Below are 17,853 nucleotides of genomic sequence, written 5' to 3'. Positions count from 1 at the left end.
GCAGCACCTTTTAATGTTTGTGAAATGTGAAGTTTTGAGCCATATGGTACTTTGCTTCCAAGCAAAAATTAACTTGGGACCTTGGGTAAGATATAATAATTCAATGACTCCATCAATCAACTATTTATGTGTTTTGCACGTACAAAAGCAGATACAAAATGTAAATCTTGATCAAACTGTCATGTTATAGATGTACGGACTCCCGATGTCTCTCACATTTCATAGTCTTAATTGCTTTATCCCTGCATTCATTTCAGCCGTGGAAGACAGAAAGCTGTTCATAGGGATGATCTCCAAGAAGTGTAACGAGAATGACATCAGGCTGATGTTCTCTGCCTACGGCCAGATCGAGGAGTGCAGAATACTGCGTGGCCCAGATGGTCTCAGTCGTGGTGAGGCAGATCCAGTTCATTTCACTTTCAACATCGTCTGCTTTCTAGGGATGTTGAAAGGCGTTTGTTGTAATTTAGGCTTAGACCCTAACCCAAAGTAGATATGTTTTGACCTAAAATTAAAGCAGTTTTGGGTAATTGACCAAGTCTTTATAAATATCTGCCTCTTACTGTTGCTTGGAAAATATTTTTTTCTGTAAACGTGAAAGCCCACCACATATGCTGTAAAATGTCTAAATTGTTCCGTCGTTGCAGTGGTCCTCCATTTAACGTGGACATCTTCCCAGACATCTAGTTTGTTGATTTGCTCTAATTATGTGTGACATCCCTACACATTGTATGGGACTCAGAAATACATTGTTGTACCCATGCAATCTTCAACAGACCAGCACCAGCTACTTGGTGCAATTTTGTAAATAGCAAGTTGTAGTAAATCTTTGAATGTTTTTTGTCTTTGTTTCCTGGCCATTTTATTGGATGCTTTTGTCTGTGGCTATGAAATGTGCTTTTCTATGAAATGTGCAGCACATTGGAATGTCTTATCAGTCTGAAATAGGTATGGTGTCTTTTCCATACAGGTTGTGCGTTTGTGACGTTCACTGCTAGACAAATGGCCCTGTCAGCCATCAAGACAATGCACCAGTCACAGACAATGGAGGTGAGAACATTACTATTATAGTGGTCATGTCTGTTGCCATATATGTACTCCAGTATATCAGTCTGTGTATATGTAGTGGGTGTAATGATATCCTCATCTCAAAGGCCAATCTTATTGGGGAATAGGTCCATCCAATTGTCTATCTAATTGGATGCAGGTTTCAACTGCTAATTCTAGTAATTGTTGGGGTTGCAAGACAAATCAAATACACGTTCCAAACCACAACCTCAAATCTATTTGTCAGGTTTTTTTGTTTCCGTGAATTCACACATATCAAAAGTCTGTTTTATTATGTACTTTATACAGTATGTTTGTTACAGCAACAGCGGAACTTTTCTTTACATGCTTTTTGCTGTTGTGAAAATACCCAATACAATAGACTAATGTTTTATCCATTGATGACAAAAATCGTCAAAAATTAACTTAACGCCAAAAGGCAGGGTTAACTTAACCCAATCGTCATCAAACTTGGGATATTCCAAGCCACATGGGTCAAGATGAAACTGTCCAAATTGTATCTAAAACGGCCTGAAGGTGGCGCTATAGCAACAGTCCAAAAATCGTTGAAAATCGTAAAAATCTAACTTAACGCCAAAAGGCTGGTTTAACTTAACTTAACCCAATCATCATCAAACTTAATGGTTAGGTTAGGTTTATGGTCTGTGTCATGGTCTGGTTAGGGTTAGGTTTGATGGTTTATTGGTCTATAGGGTTAGGTTTGATTGTTTATTGGTCGGTAGGGTTAGGGTTAGGTTTGATGGTTTATTGGTCGGTAGGGTTAGGTTTGATGGTTTATTGGTCGGTAGGGTTAGGGTTAGGTTTGATGGTTTATTGGTCGGTAGGGTTAGGTTTGATGGTTTATTGGTCGGTAGGGTTAGGGTTGGGTTTGATGGTTTATTGGTCGGTAGGGTTAGGGTTAGGTTTGATGGTTTATTGGTCGGTAGGGTTAGGGTTAGGTTTGATGGTTTATTGGTCGGTAGGGTTAGGTTTGATGGTTTATTGGTCGGTAGGGTTAGGGTTAGGTTTGATGGTTTATTGGTCGGTAGGGTTAGGGTTAGGGTTAGTTAGGGATGGATTTGTGACTGTACGTTGAAGGGCGTGTCCGTGGCGTGGAGGTCGGCTCACGCTTGGCACCTTAAACGCTGCATGTCATTGAGTGCCCCCCCCCGAATTATTAACTAACCAATAGTAGTTCCCATGCATTTAAAAAATGTAAATGCTCTTTGAGCCCTGAATAACTATTAATTATTCAATAGCTATTGAATAATTTATTTGCATGCATAGTATACTACACTTTCCATTGAACAATTACCCCTGTAACCCATAAATTGAATAATTTTATAATGTAATCAAATCCTCACACACTAGCTGCTATCACACATGCATGTAAGTCCTGATATTCTCCTGATGGGCCATATGTGTGAACATCATATCCTGACATTTTTACCCTGAAAATCTCCTGAATAATACTACCCATGAGGTAGTATTTTCTCTGTAGGAAATGTGAATGACCTTACACTGTATGTGAATGAGGAGAAGAAAGTCGTAATTTCCCACACCACTTGAGTGGGCGTGTTGATTAGGGCTGTAACAATATGCGTATTGAAACCAAAATCACGAGAATCACGAAAAAAAAGAGAAAGAGCCAGCACATTTGACATGACGAGTTGATATTTTGACAGCGCGTTTGCATTCTCCGCAGAGACAGATGCATGACCACATGAATTTCAAACTTCAAATGGCTCAGTTTATGGCCAAATAATAGGCCTAATTCACACATGGCATTTTCTTCTACAACTTCAGAAACACTGAGTCGTCATGTAAATTGCGGCAAAGACAACTTGACACATATATGATATGCGGACGCGGTCCTCGATGGCCGCAACTGTGGGTCTATTTAATGATATGCTGTGATACATTAACAAACATCGTTTGTTACCAGTATTGTATACATTATGTATACATTGTATACATTCATTCATTCTTTTAAACATTCACTTAAACACTCTTTTAAACACTTCATCAATCCCGAAAGATATGGGCTTGTACACGATGTCTGTTTGCTGTACGGTGTTTGCAGATGCATTGATTTAAAAGTATAACTTACCGCTGTATCAGCTGTTACACAAGATTTTAAAACAAGATTTTCTTTTGGGAGGCTGGAATATACTTTGCTCAAGTTTATTATTGTTATTATTATTATTTAAACGCATGGCATAGCCTACTCTACTGTGTTCATTCATGCAGCCCCTATGGAAAAAAAGTTTCCACAATCTATGCTATTTCTATGCAGTTTCACTCATATGAACAATCTTTGACATCATAATATTTAAATCAGGCTAATCGTTTGCATGTTTGTGCTGTGTATAGCCTACGTGTGTGTGTAAGCGTTATGTTGCAGTTCCGACCTGCCATGGCACATCAAAATAGCAACACCAACTGCGCTATCCGCTAGTGCATTTTGACCAGGAATTTTTCGGTCAGTTGGAATTGCATTGCGTAATTGGATTGGCGCAATGTTTAGATCGGTAAAATAGCACCAAGTATCATTTGCGCTGGAACACGCCTCTGCTTTTCGCCGACACGCCTCTCCAGGCGCAAGTGTAGAGGCGCCTGGTTGCTGCGGGGGAAAATCAGCTTTGCGCCGGGTGCAAACTAGCAACGATACATGCGTTGGTGTAGAAAGTCAATTGCGCTGGGTGCAAGATAGGGCCCAAGATAGGGCCCCTAGTGTTGATGATGCTTTGGTCTGCATTTGCATGTCATTGAGTGCCCCCCCCCCCCCTGAATGGTTCAAAATAGTTAAATGTTAGCACTGCTTTTCAGAGTCATTCGTGGTGAACACTAAAATATAGGTCTTATCATAAGTACACATCATACAATAAATTACAATCCATGAGTTCACAGCTGCACGCGTATATAGAAAATGTTTTTTCAGTTAAACACAAAAATCAACTACATTTGTCCAAGTGTTTGTTATATGTGAAATTAAGCAAAAAAAGACGCTCTCTTTTTCTTTGTCCTTTCTTCTTTGTCCTTTCTGCTATTTGTCTAACTCATGCTGCAATCTTTCATCAATCTATGCTTCGGATGCTGTGGATACAACAAAATATATGATGCATCGTTGCATCAACATTTAGGACGATCGTGATGAATTCTGCCCGTTCTTCCTCCATGCGGTCTGTGGTCAAACCAAAACAAACTAGAGCGACAGCGGCCACACTTATCCTGCCTCTTGCAAACTTAGACCCTATGTCATATCCCGCCCCTTGCAAGCCCACCCCCTTAAACCCCCCGTTGATTCTACTGATGTCTGAACGACATCGATTGTCCGCATATAAAGCATCAAGTGTGAATCGCCCTCCGGGGTCGAATCTCCTGATTTACAATTGCGGCAAAAATGTGTGAAAATGGCTTATAAGGAGAAAATGATTATGCTTGCTTTATAACGTAATAGGTGAACTTTAATGTTATACGTTTTAACATTATAGGGAAAATGTTGTTATATTACGCACTCATAAATTTGTTACATTATAGGTATGGGTTTAATTACAACTAGAGGTTGTAATTATATATTACTAATTAATTTGTAATATATAATATCACGGCCAAAAGCTGTATGTGTCTCCGGATGATATTATGAATCTTAAAGACTGCGTCAGGTTCTCCGACGTCCCTGGTACTTCCACAACAAGTAAAGACTCGTAGTGGGGGTTATCTCGGCCTTGAAAAGGAATGGGGGGGGAAAGGAACTTTGGCTTTGAGTGCGCAAACGGCAACAATCCCTTTCTCCTCCATCCTCAGTTGTAGTGTTATCCAATTGTGTGCAGTGATATTTTGAAATGCATGCTTGGTGCCGCCCCTCGAGTTGGGCCATTTTCATTACTCATTGCCAGACCCAACAGCTTTCTAGATGTGGGTCTGGATTTCCAGGTTATCTAAATGGTGCAACATTATTACAACTTTTGCATTACTTAGAAACAAATGATTGTTTTGCATTATCTGTGTGTGGGCATTTAACAAGGTTACATTGTGTAATTTAAAACTTAAAAAAATCAGTTTCTACCGTTCAATCATCACAGCCCGTATTTTCCCCTCCACTATTAGGGCTGTTCTTCACCTATTGTGGTGAAGTTTGCAGACACACAGAAGGACAAGGAGCAGAAGCGAATGGCCCAGCAGCTCCAGCAACAGATGCAGCAGCTCAATGCTGCCTCCATGTGGGGCAACCTCACTGGACTCAACAGCCTTGGGCCACAGTACCTGGCAGTGAGTTAACACATCACATAAAGCATGGAGGCTGTTTGCATATGTCTGAAATAAATTGAATCAATCAATCAATAACATGTATCAAGCTTGCATTCATACTTCATCTTGAAGTATAACCCTAGTCTATGGTGGTTATTGGGGCTAAAAACAGACACAATATGTATACGCTTCTGTTTGAGTAAAGTGACACAGATTGTCATGTACCCAGTGTGCTGCTAATATGCCTCCATCTAGTCAACAATTATTGCTTGTGCATCATGGTTCTCACCATCACCATGGTTCTCCTTTATTTCCCCCTCCTTTGTCTAAAATCTCCTGCCAGATTGCATGTTAATAAATGCCCCACTGCATCCCCCTGTCTCTGTTTAGAAAATGTCCCTTTTTGTTTTACCCTTTGCGATGCCTCTATGCCTGTCTCTTCTTTCACCCCGTCCCACTGGCTAGCAAAAGTACTGACCAGTGCATTCTCTGTGTTTGGTTCAAATGTCTAGCTTTATTTACAGCTGCTGCAGCAGTCAGCCTCTGCAGGGAACGCACTCAACAATCTGCACCCTATGTCAGGTATGTTGACGACGGAAACATTCGGCTCTGAGAGAGGCCCATGTTCTCTGCACCACTTGGTTGCTTCAGAGATGAGTGAAGTTTATTCAAGAATTAGTCGTCTCAAATTAACCTTGATTAAATATATGTCCATATGGCATATGGCACTTGATACGCCGGGATCTTTTAAAAAAGTCTAAAGGAATATTTTACTTAGTATGGTTGCAAAGCAAGCCACACTATTGTTATATTTATATATCTGTGTTTCCCCTACAATTAGTTTGGCATACAAAATGGGATTTGGTTGACCGGAAGTTAACATCAAAATACTGGTTTAATAGTAGATGCCGTTTATGTGTGATTTTGTGCCACCTGCTTGCGAAGTGGTGCATTACACTTGAGAGCAATTTCTGTAATTGACACTGTGACATCATGGAATGCGACAAGAAACCTTTCACATGTTAATGTTAATGTATCAATATGCATGGAAAGTTTCAAGTTTCTGCTACTTTCTGAAGCTGACATGTGGTTTGTAGAATATTGTTAGCTAAATTAACATATTTTTAATGAAACAAGTCATTTTATAAGTTATCAAAAAATCCCTTTGAGGTGTAAGATCAGACACATCCATAGATCATGTGGACCAAGTTTTTCTGAAAATATCACCTAACAGCCAAATCGGTCCAGACATTATGGGTCCCAAATGCAAAAACATTCAGCATGCAAAATAAGGCATGTACACAAAGTTTCTGAATTTGTTATCCATCAGGGCAGACATGCCGAGCGTTTAACTCTGACCAGGAGTCATAGCGGCCCGATGGGAATTCTGGCACCAAGTTTTTTCTCTAACTTAGACATAAGTTAGAGGGATGAGAAATTTGGAAAGTTTTTTGCAACCCAGAGGTTGAGATATGGGCCGTCGAATAAAAAAAGAAAAAATCCCACAATAACAATTGGTATCCACAGATACACGGTAAATACCTTATTAATGCAATTAATATAACGTGCTGTTATCTTCACACGATGCAAATGCCATTGCCATCAGAGTCCCTTTTAAATTACTGCGGAGTGAGAGCTCGCAAGCGTATCAAAGAGAAAAGGCTTTCGCACATCTTACTATGCGATGCAGGTTAGATACCCTGACATGGCCCCTAAAAAGAGAAAAGACTGTGCCGGTCAATCAAGTACCTCAAAATCTTTCTTGAAAAACTTATGCCAATGTAAGAGAATCTCGCCCTTCTCACCTTTGCGTTCCTTAAAATTAATACAAAATGCTTTTCTCACGTCTGGCCGGATGAAAAATAAAGTCTACACGCTTAACAACTATTTACATCAGCTGCGATCCGAATGTGTGGCATATGCCCTCCTAGTTAAAAGGGGAATGGCAATGCATACGCCTGTGTATACAGTGTAAAGGTACATAGTAAGTATTAATATTAGACAAAATGTGTACATTCAAATTTGAGTATAATTCAAATAAAGAATGAGAATAAGAATAATCTTATATATACACACGTGAGTGTGTATTGATATGTATGTGTTAGGGGTGCACGATAATTATCGGGCCGATAACAGAATTTATTACTTACATTCCGATAAGTCCGATATCATGACGAATAGCCCCGATAACATAGCCTATATAATTTCAGTGCCCCGCTCCCACTAACGCTAAATGAAAGGTCTTATCGTAACCCTAAAAGTACACATCATATCACATAAATTACAATACATGAGTTCACAGCTGCACACGTATATAGAAAATGTTTATTTTTTTTATTATGTTACCTTTCCTGCTGTCGGCTCCCAGACCGTAGTCGAGAGCACAGGGGAGACGTCGATGTTCTCTTGGGGGTAACGCCCTTCACTTTGACCGGCAGTGGGTCTGCTTATAGGTCGGAATATGGTCGGAATGAAGCGGCCGCCGATTATTGAAAGGCTGTGTACTTTATTCTTAGTTTCACTAACTTGACAGAACACGTTTGCAGACACAACCGGACTGGTTCATTACTTCACTAAACTGACACACGCTACCGCTCGCTCTCCTCGCTCGTCCACTCACACACCCACACTGCCATTCTCGCGCGCACACACACATGCACTAACTCTCGTAACACTTATTATTGACAACAGTTAGCTGAACATTATAGGGTCCCGTCCTTCCACTCCCTGTTTTCTCAGTTAAACGCAGAAATCAACTACATTTGTCCCAGTGTTTGTTAGATGTGAAATGAAGCAAAAAAAGACGCTCTCTTTCTCCGGTAACGCAGCCGTTTGCGACGCCTTTCTTATTCGTCATTTCTTCTATTTGTCTGTAACTTATGCTCCAATCTTTCATCGATCGATACGGATGTTGTGGATGCAACGGAATATATGAGGCATCGCTGCAGCAACATTTAAGATGATCGTGATGAGTTCTGCCTATTCTGCCTCCGTTGCTGCGGTCAGACCCAAAACACACCTGAGTGACAGGAGCCGTCGTGGACCCTACGTCATATCCCGCCCCTTGCAAGTCCGCCCCCCTAAACCCCCCGTTGATTCTTCTGATGTCTGAGCAACAATGTCATGATCTTAGGTCATGATCATATATATTTATATGTGTGTGTGTTATCGGTTAGCGGTATCGGCCTCCACTTGGATGTTATCAGCCTGTGGCCATGATGTGGTGATGGTAGAGGTGGCTGGTCCGCCAATTCTGACACTTCAACCTTTAACCTTTAACCTTTAACAAATCATCACACTTGTATGTTCAACTATCTAAACAGATAATTTTTATATTTTTCAGAATCACAGTTCAAGTTTCATTTCATACCCACTTTCGTATTTTTCCAGTTGATCTCATTGACGTTGAGGCGACAGTGTGAGGACGTTCTAGATGACGCTCTGTCAAGCCCTAGGTGGCTATGAAAGCCATTGCGGACGTCATGGAGCCTAAACAACGTCAATATTTAACCTAGAAACACAATGTCAAGCTTAAACGGTTAGGTTATTTACTTTTACACTGATGCTAAAATGATAAATCGATTGGAAATATGATTGTTATTCTGTATATCGGCCGTTTGTCTGTGGGGAACCCTGTTTATATGGCTAAAGGCTAGGCGCTTGCTACATATACGGGTGTACTCCCGGTATAAGCTAAATGCTAACAACAATGCTTCCCTTTCCAATAATATTTAGGGGCGAGGGAGGGCCATCAGACCTGTTACTCAAATGTCCACGGCAGTTGTAAGGAAATTTGATTGATGATGTATTAGTCAAGCTGGCGTTGACTGTACGTAGTTCTCTGGTTTATATTCAAGTTCTTGTAAGAATATTTCAAGCTGAAGTTCTACATAAATGTAAGATCATTTTATGCATGTCTATTTTGATGGTTGTTTTTAGCTCATGTACCAAACATACTTTTCCTGTGGCTGTGTCCCGGAACACAGAGCGCGCGCGCGTGTGTGTGTGTGTGTGTGTGTGTGTGTGTGTGTGTGTGTGTGTGTGTGTGTGTGTGTGTGTGTGTGTGTGTGTGTGTGTGTGTGTGTGTGTGTGTGTGTGTGTGTGTGTGTGTGTGCGCGCGCATACCGTAAAAGTAATAAAGTCAATTAGGTCACATTCAGGTGTTTATTGTGTTCAACATTAGTATTTTACATTGCCTATTTTGTGTGTTGTGTATTCATGTAATCTCATTGAAGACATTTTCTGCTGAACTCAGTGTGTTCTTTACACAGACCTCGTGTAGAGGGATAGATGAGAGGTACCTTGTATACCACATAATGTCGTAGTTAATAATCAGGTTGTGTTCAGGTCTGTATTCTTGTAATTACCGTTGTAGAAGTATTGTAGAAGATGATGAATCGTTTTTTCTGGCAGTATTTGGGCAGGTTTTTGGTTGATTGGGCTATTGTTGGGCTGGAAATTGCAATCCAATCTGGCAACACATGCTGTCTACACAAACAATATGCCATATGAAAGCTGAGACACAAAGGAGTCCCAACGCTATAAACATTATTTTGTGAGCTTATTTTGATGATCTAGATGTGAAGGAATAAGGTCAATAACTAAGTTACTACCACACACACGCGCGCGCGCTCAGCTATTCTATATTTTAGTTTTATATCTCAAATGTATTCAAACTTGATCACATTAGCTTTTTAACTCTTCACTTTATTTGTTTCCAACTATTAAATGGTGTGCATGTTTAAATTGTTTACTCCATTTAGACTCTGTTCAAATACCTTCACTTAATTTAAGCCATTTAACATTTCTTTGCGAGTTAAAATATGTGGCTTAACTAAAACATCTTTTCAACCTCACTTTGCACTACATTACTCACCCTCATTTTCTGCAGGAAATGCATTTTCTAGTTGTTATTAAGTATTATATAGATACTCCACAGAGTATCTGTGGATACCTAATATTATTCTAGGGATTATTATTATTCCGGAGTGGTCACCTGTATAGCTCATCTCCTGATTGCACTAAAGTTTATTGCACTAAAAATGATTATGCAAATAATATTTTTTGCAGATTTTCTTAAATAGTCAATGCAAATGACAGTCAGTATAATTTTGAAGTCATCAACCATTAAGTATAGAGTATAATTCTGATTTTATTGAACAAAATGTAACAGTATTTTTTCAAAAATAAAAAACTCAAAATGCACTGTTCCAAATGATTGAGTTTCAAAACATTTTAAGTTGTAAAGAACTAAAAATGGTCATTTGTTGAATTTGCAACATAAGGAGGACATATATTGAAATCAAAAGCTATTTCAATCAAAAACATATTAACAGGCCAAGTTACATGTTAACATAGGACCCTTTCTTTGATATCACCTTCACAATTCTTGCATCCATTGAACTTGTGAGTGCTTGGAGAGTGTCTTCTTAGATGTCAGAATAGCCTCCCAGAGCGACTGTTTTGATGTGAACTGCCTCCCAACCTCATAGATCTTTTGCTTGAGGATGCTCCAAAGGTTCTCAATAGGGTTGAGGTCAGGGGAACATGGGGCCCACACCATGAGTTTCTCTCCTTTTATGCCCATAGCAGCCAATGACACAGGTATTCTTTGCAGCATGAGATGGTGCATTGTCATGCATGAAGATGATTTTGCTACGGAAGGCACGGTTCTTATTTCTGTACCACGGAAGAAAGTGGTCAGTCAGAAACTTTACATACTTTGCTGAGGTCATTTTCACACCGTCAGGGACCCTAAAGGGGTCTATCAGCACTTTCCCCATGATTCCAGCCCAAACATTACTCCGCCACCTCTTGCTGACGTTGCATCCTTGTTGGGACATGGTGGCCATTCACCAACCATCCACCTGGACCATCCAGGGCTATAAATGTTGTTTGAACCTATATAGCTTGCATCTTCATGCTGCAAAGAATACCTCTGAAACCAAACCTAACCCTACCGACCAATAAACCATCAAACCTAACCTTAACCCTACCGACCAATAAACCATCAAACCTAACCCTAACCCTACCGACCAATAAACCATCAAACCTAACCCTAACCCTACCGAAAAATAAACAATTCTTTGCATTTTTGTACTGTTGCAATAGCGCCAACTTTAGGCTGGACAGTTTCATCTTGACCCATGTACCTTTGACTATCCCAAGTTTGATGATGATTGGGTTAAGTTAACCCTGCCTTTTGACGTTAAGTTAAATTTTGAGGTTTTGATTTTGAGCCTCTGGTGGCCAAGTTGTTTTGCCAATCGACTTCATTTTACTTGAGCAGTTGGAACTTTGGGCCCCAACAGCCACTAAGTCGGTCCCGCTCAAATCAAACATTGCGTCTATGAACTGTGGCGTTTTTTGTGACAGGGCATGCCCATTTCGATGCCACGCCTTATTTGAAAATATGTTGTGTTTAACTTGTTCAGAATTTGATTATGAACAACTTTTGTATTGGGGTCAACATCATAGGAGTCCAACTTGATGTTGATATGAGCAATTAACTATTTGCGTTTTTTAAACCACGGCTCTTTTAGAAGTCAATGGCTCATGGGTGCTTTAAACTTTATTGTACAGACTAATCTTTATGTCAGATTGAAGATAATGGTCCATAGATGATATGGGCTAAAGGATTTTTGTCAATGTCAAAAAACCTGGGATCGTTAGGCAATTTACTGTTTTTAACTAAATTCAAAATGGCGGGAACCTGAAGTCATGGGAACCGGAAGTCATAGGTTCTTGAGGCATATTTGTTCAGCATGCATATGTGAGCATGAAGCATGAAGTTTCATGAGTGTAGGTCAAACCAGTTACGAGATATGCTTGTGCAAAGTTTGCATTTTTGGACAGTTGGTATAGCACCACCTTTGGGCCAATCAGTGTAATATTTCCGCTAGATTAATCTTGGGTCAACCTCTACAGGTCTAGTAAGTTTCATAAAAAGCGTGCGATCGGTGTAGGCTGTGTAATGCAAACGCGGCGGAATATAAATAATAACTAGAATCACAATAGGTTGTTAGGTGCCAAAGGCTCAGCACTGTGTTTTAGTCATTTTTGTTTTGATCTTTTCTTAAATTCTTTCTGAAAACTCAACCCCATTTAGTATGATCCTTTACATTGTGTCATCAACATTCATATCAGTACCTACCCGGGAAATCCAGTTTCCAGAGAGAGCACAATTTGAATTTGCTCAGCGAGTCACTTTGGGAATGAGCAATACTATTAGATAAGTTAGTTAATGTTCTGGCCCAGAACATTAACCAATCACATCGGTGTATCTGATATAGGCGGGCCAAAAGCGTTGCTATTTTACCATCCGGATACGGCAAGAGTCTTATCTATTGGTTAGCTCCGCTGGTCTGGATACGTCACCCCTTGTATTCTTCTGATTGGTCGTAGTATTATCCAATTGCATGCAGGGATATTTTCAAATGCATGCTTGATGCCGCCCCTCGAGTTGGGCCATTTTCATTACTCGTTGCCAGACCCTACATGCACATCACATCAAGTACACATACATACACATTTGCATACACATTACATTAAGTTATTTTGTAGCACTTATCCAAAGTGACCCAGAACATTCAAGGTTTAAATCAAGATGTAGGTTTTTTTTTTTTTATCGTGCCTCAAACTAGTTTAAAAAAAAAACTGTACCTCATAAACAAAGGTTGTGTAAACGTTTGACTATATTCATGTGGTTGTGCTTGCATCTCCTTAGGTCTGAACGCCATGCAGAACTTGGCAGCACTAGCAGCAGCGGCGGCCAGTGCCACACAGGCCACGTCCTCAGGCTCCAGCGCCATGACAACATCCAGCAGCCCACTCAGTATGCTCACTAGTTCAGGTACACAGATGCACAAGGCACCAAGAAGACTGGCACACTAAGCAGTCGGGTTCAAACATGTGGCAAACAATTGTTTCAACCTCCACTGTGGCTGTATATCTGTGGTTATCAATGGTGGTCTTTATGCCCAACCCCTGATCCCTCCCCTAACCACCATTCCCTAACTCCCACCCTCCCCCTCCTCACTCCTAACCTCTTATCACCTCACTACCACTTCAATCCCCTCACAACCACCCTTCCCTTCACCTTACTACTATCCCTACCATCCCCTCACTACTGTCCCCTCACTCCCACCCTCAATCTGCTAACTAACTCCCACCCTCCGCTCTCTTTGACCCTCCCATGTCTCACTACCAACCCTCTTTCCCCTTCCTCACAACCTCCCCCACCATCCCCTAAATCCCACCCTTCCACCCCCTCACTCCCACCCTCCGTCTGCTACTCTTTCTTACTTTGCCAGCAGGCTCCTCTCCCACCTCCAGCAGCAACTCATCAGTGAACCCCATGGCTTCTCTTGGAGCCCTCCAGTCATTGGCCGCAGGCGCAGGAGCTGGCCTAAATATGAGCTCACTTGCAGGTACGAATGTTATGTTGCGGTGCACTTGGGGTATTAGAATACACTACAATGTTTATTTAAATACTATTTTGTCTTCACCACACTTCACCAGTTTGCCAGACTTGACAAAAATAAATACGATAGTTTAGTTTCAATATCATAGTTTCAATATCCGCCCAGAATCATTTTGCCTAGGCAAATGGACTTCACTGGCTGCTCTAATAATAGGGCTACACAGGTGGGCAGCAGCGCTTAATATAAGGGAAAACCCTCGCAGCTGGTTTGGCTTGTCAACGTTCTGTTTTCCCCTCATCGCCATGGCAAGGCGTCGCCCCGCGCCCACCCCAGCTGCGCGAGCTTGACAGTGTGCGTATGTCAAAACACCAAGGAAAGCTGAGGAACAGACACCCACTTCTACTTGAAGCCTTATTTGAAGTTTATAGTATTAATAATCAGGGGTGCACATGGTACCCAAATACGCATGCACGCCCATAATCAGGGATGAACGTCACTTTTGTCCCTACCATGCTTTTGCGTAACTAACTGTCAGGTCATCAAAACGAAGACCCTACAGCTTTCTAGACGTGGGTCTGGATTTCCAGGCTAATCAGTACCAGCAGTTTGCAAGTAATTTGTCAGTAATTGATATGTCATATTTTGGTTCTCAAAATTCACCAGATTGATGCATTTAAATAGCCTGGAAATCCAGACCCACATCTAGAAAGCTGTAGGTTTTGGCAACAACGTGAATTTATTCATTTTCTTTTGTATGAAATGAACTTTGAACTAGTTTATGTGAAGTATGAACTTGCACAACGCTGCTAATTGGAGCTGTATACTCTCTGCTTGCTCCCCTCGGCTGAGTACTAATCAGTTACCTTTGTAACCACCACCAATTTAGGCATGGCTGCCCTCAACGGCAGCCTGGGTAGTGGAAATCTGTCCAATGGCTCAGGGAACACCATGGAGGCTCTGAGCCAGGCCTACTCTGGCATTCAGCAGTATGCCGCAGCCGCACTCCCCAGCCTCTACAACCAGAGCCTGTTGTCCCAGCAGAGTGTGTCAGCGGCGGGGAGCCAGAAAGAAGGTAGGTCCCTGGAGGGGAGAAATGCCAGCCCAATGCCAGCCGGGGGAGAAGCACTGGGAGGCGTCGTTAGTTGCATGTCGTCCAGAGTATGAGCAGCTACACGATCAGGAAAATGTTAAGTTAATCAAGAGAGGTTACGGGCATGAGAGGAAAAAGGGAATGTTGTCTATTAGAAACGATGTTGGAGTATATATGATACTGATGGTACTTTATTCATCCCAGATAGGACATTTTGGGTTTTGGATTGGTTTGTTAGGCGATCATTGCCTTGCACTACAGTGCATCGTGTGGGGTTGTTAATTTCAGGCCATTTTCACTTTAGGATATGGAAACAATTGAATTACTCATAGCAACATTACCAGTGAGTGTGTTTGTAAAGTGATATGCTACAGTGGTGTTATTCTCCATCAGGCAGATAAACTAGACTGTGCATTGTGTCTTGTTTTAAATCTGCTGCATCAGCCAGTGACGGTCGCAGTACGGGTAAGAGCACTAACTCCTTCCTCTCAGACACTAGCGGATAATCATGAGAACAATGTTCACTTTATGAGAAGCAGATGTCTGAGTCAAGTTACCTGTTTGCCCTCAACTACCAGCACTATATTTCCTACACTGATTGCATCAAGTGCCATGCTCATGATACTTCAATGTATATGCATACTTGTATATGTACATGTATATGTATACTTCAATGTATATATATATAATTTTTATATGCTACAATGATTGTTAAAATGTCGATTTTTTTTCGATCTTTTTTTAAAGATTTTTTTTAACATTAACATTGGTTAATTTGTCGATAGGTCCTGAAGGAGCAAACCTGTTCATCTACCACCTTCCCCAGGAGTTTGGAGACCAAGACCTTCTTCAGATGTTCATGCCGTTTGGGAACGTCATCTCCGCTAAGGTCTTCATTGACAAGCAGACCAACCTCAGCAAGTGTTTTGGTAAGTGACCCATTTTCCTCATCCACACACAACACAATCTTAGAGGATTACCAGCTGATGATAATCAAGGAATGAGATTCTTGTGGTTTACTTTTTTCCCTACGGTGTGGAAACTGTCTGCCCTCCCCCTCCCCAGGCTTTGTCAGCTACGACAACCCGGTGTCATCACAGGCGGCCATCCAATCAATGAACGGTTTCCAGATTGGCATGAAGAGGCTCAAGGTGCAGCTGAAGCGCTCTAAGAACGACAGCAAGCCCTACTGAGACCGCTGATGCGCTTTGGACTTGGTTGAGAAGGGTGCTGTCCCCTGGTAAGTGGAGTGTGAATAAGGCCTTTTTGCTTCCTGCACACCCACCCTGCCCTCCCCCACGTCGCTCTCCTGTAGCTCCCCCTCACCTCTTCCCTTTGTATATTCCAGGGTGAGTCTCTCTCTCTCTATCTCTCTGTCCCTCCGGTAGGCTAACGCAGGCACTGAGACCATAGGTACACACCGCTTCTGTTTTCTTTGTTTTCTTACATTGGTTGTTCTTTGTGGAACAAAAAAACTGGATTATCGTGATCTGTTGGGAGGTTTTGAGGGTTTATTTATCCTTTTTCTTTTTCAAGACGAGAAGGAAAAGCAAGTGTATTTTTTAAGATGTTCTAGCAGCTTGCTGTGTTCAATTATACATACAAATATGAATCTATATATTTATACACGTTGTTTATTAATATTGATGTGTTGCACACTGAATTTGTTGCCAAGATATGCCTGTTTTTTTTTTTTCTGCTTTCTGCTCCGTGCTTCCACCTACTAAGCGTTACCTCTCTTAAGCACACCTTACCCCATCCCACATCAACCAGGAAGCTTCCCTTTACCTTTCTTAAAGCTGCTGTACCCGTTTGAGAGAAAGAGCAGAAGATAGCTGGATTTGATACTGTAAATAACCAAACAACCCCTCCCTCTCTGGTCCTTCCCTCCCCTACGTTGCTCCGCCATTGAGAAGTGTTGCACTTCATACACCTGTGATGGACAGGCAAAGTAGATGAATCTAACCAATCAGGGAAGAGAGGAGCTGAATGGTCAAAAATTTGCATTTGTTCAATCTAAATTGACTCATCGACACGTCTTTGTTTCTAGTTTCACAGAGTCTAATCAATGATTTAATATTGGGACGATACAGGATATATTTGCTAAATCTTTTTTGTTTTCTGTTTGTGCTTGTTTGCCTTCATCTCGGTCTGCAATGTGTGCGGTATGAGAATAATCCATAGAAGATTGAATCGTGAATCCTAGATTAATACCACACTTGCCTTTGGCTGGTCATGCTACAAAGTGAGGGTTGTTGGTCTGGTTTTGACTGAAATAAACCGCTATTTTGAATTTGCACTTCACTAGACTGTCAGTGGTGTTTGGTCATCATATATGTGCTGTCATTCAATTAAATCTTCAATTCAGACCACAGCAGCAGCTACACCGTGGCCCTATGTCCAATGCTGCACTGCAAAGAGAGCAAGCATAAAATAAATTCATCCAAATGTCAAAACGTGATTTTATGGGTTACTTTCTCTGAAACTAAGAAATCTCTAATCTAATGTATTCTGTATACATTGCCAAGTGTACATTAATCCTCCATGTAGTTATGATATCAAACTTCTTCAGTATATTTGTGCTTGTCATCATTTGTGTTCTGAAACAAACTGGTTTGTGAGAAATATCCTGCTAGTTCGTAACAAATCATTGAGCAGGTTAACTGGTCACAGCTATTAGATTTACTACTTAGGACTAGAGTAAATTGTTCTTTCAAACTATTTGTACACGATTTTGATGATCGCATAGTAATCTAAATACATTTTGAAGAGACACGTTGTCAGTTTGTTAGACTTTCAAGAACTCATCATATATTTTTATTTTTTATTTATTTTTCAAGCAAGGGAGAGCAAAGTAACTGTCCAGATGATGTATATTACCAACAAAAACTATAATGCCTTTTCTATTTTTATAGAGGTTTTATACTTCTTGTGTGTTTGGGACCTATTGGACGTTTCAAGTCCAGCTTCCCTAATTAAACTCATGGCATGTGTCGTGATCTAACCATTTCAGTGTTGTTCTCTTATGGTGCTGTGTAATGC

At 41.0% G+C, this 17,853-nt stretch overlaps 1 protein-coding gene across 6 annotated transcripts in view; it reads left to right on the top strand.

Moving 5' to 3' along the window:
- The window catches only part of celf1 (cugbp, Elav-like family member 1), a 40,920-nt gene that overhangs the window by 19,012 nt on the left and 4,055 nt on the right, over positions 1-17,853 (top strand). For 2 of the 6 annotated variants that reach the window (XM_084476264.1, XM_084476265.1), the window contains exons 6-14: positions 258-392; positions 971-1,050; positions 5,158-5,319; positions 5,811-5,880; positions 13,025-13,150; positions 13,611-13,727; positions 14,608-14,793; positions 15,597-15,740; positions 15,877-16,051. In XM_084476264.1, the coding sequence (XP_084332390.1) occupies positions 258-392; positions 971-1,050; positions 5,158-5,319; positions 5,811-5,880; positions 13,025-13,150; positions 13,611-13,727; positions 14,608-14,793; positions 15,597-15,740; positions 15,877-16,004 (1,148 nt within the window). In that variant the 3' untranslated portion in view covers positions 16,005-16,051. The remainder of the gene's footprint in view (positions 1-257; positions 393-970; positions 1,051-5,157; positions 5,320-5,810; positions 5,881-13,024; positions 13,151-13,610; positions 13,728-14,607; positions 14,794-15,596; positions 15,741-15,876; positions 16,052-17,853) is intronic. The other 4 variants (XM_084476269.1, XM_084476267.1, XM_084476268.1 and 1 more) reach the window with 4 other exon arrangements.

The sequence above is a fragment of the Micromesistius poutassou genome, assembly GCF_964030765.1.
Source record: "Micromesistius poutassou genome assembly, chromosome: 12".
NCBI lineage: Eukaryota > Metazoa > Chordata > Actinopteri > Gadiformes > Gadidae > Micromesistius > Micromesistius poutassou.
This window is presented reverse-complemented; position numbering and strand designations above follow the sequence as displayed.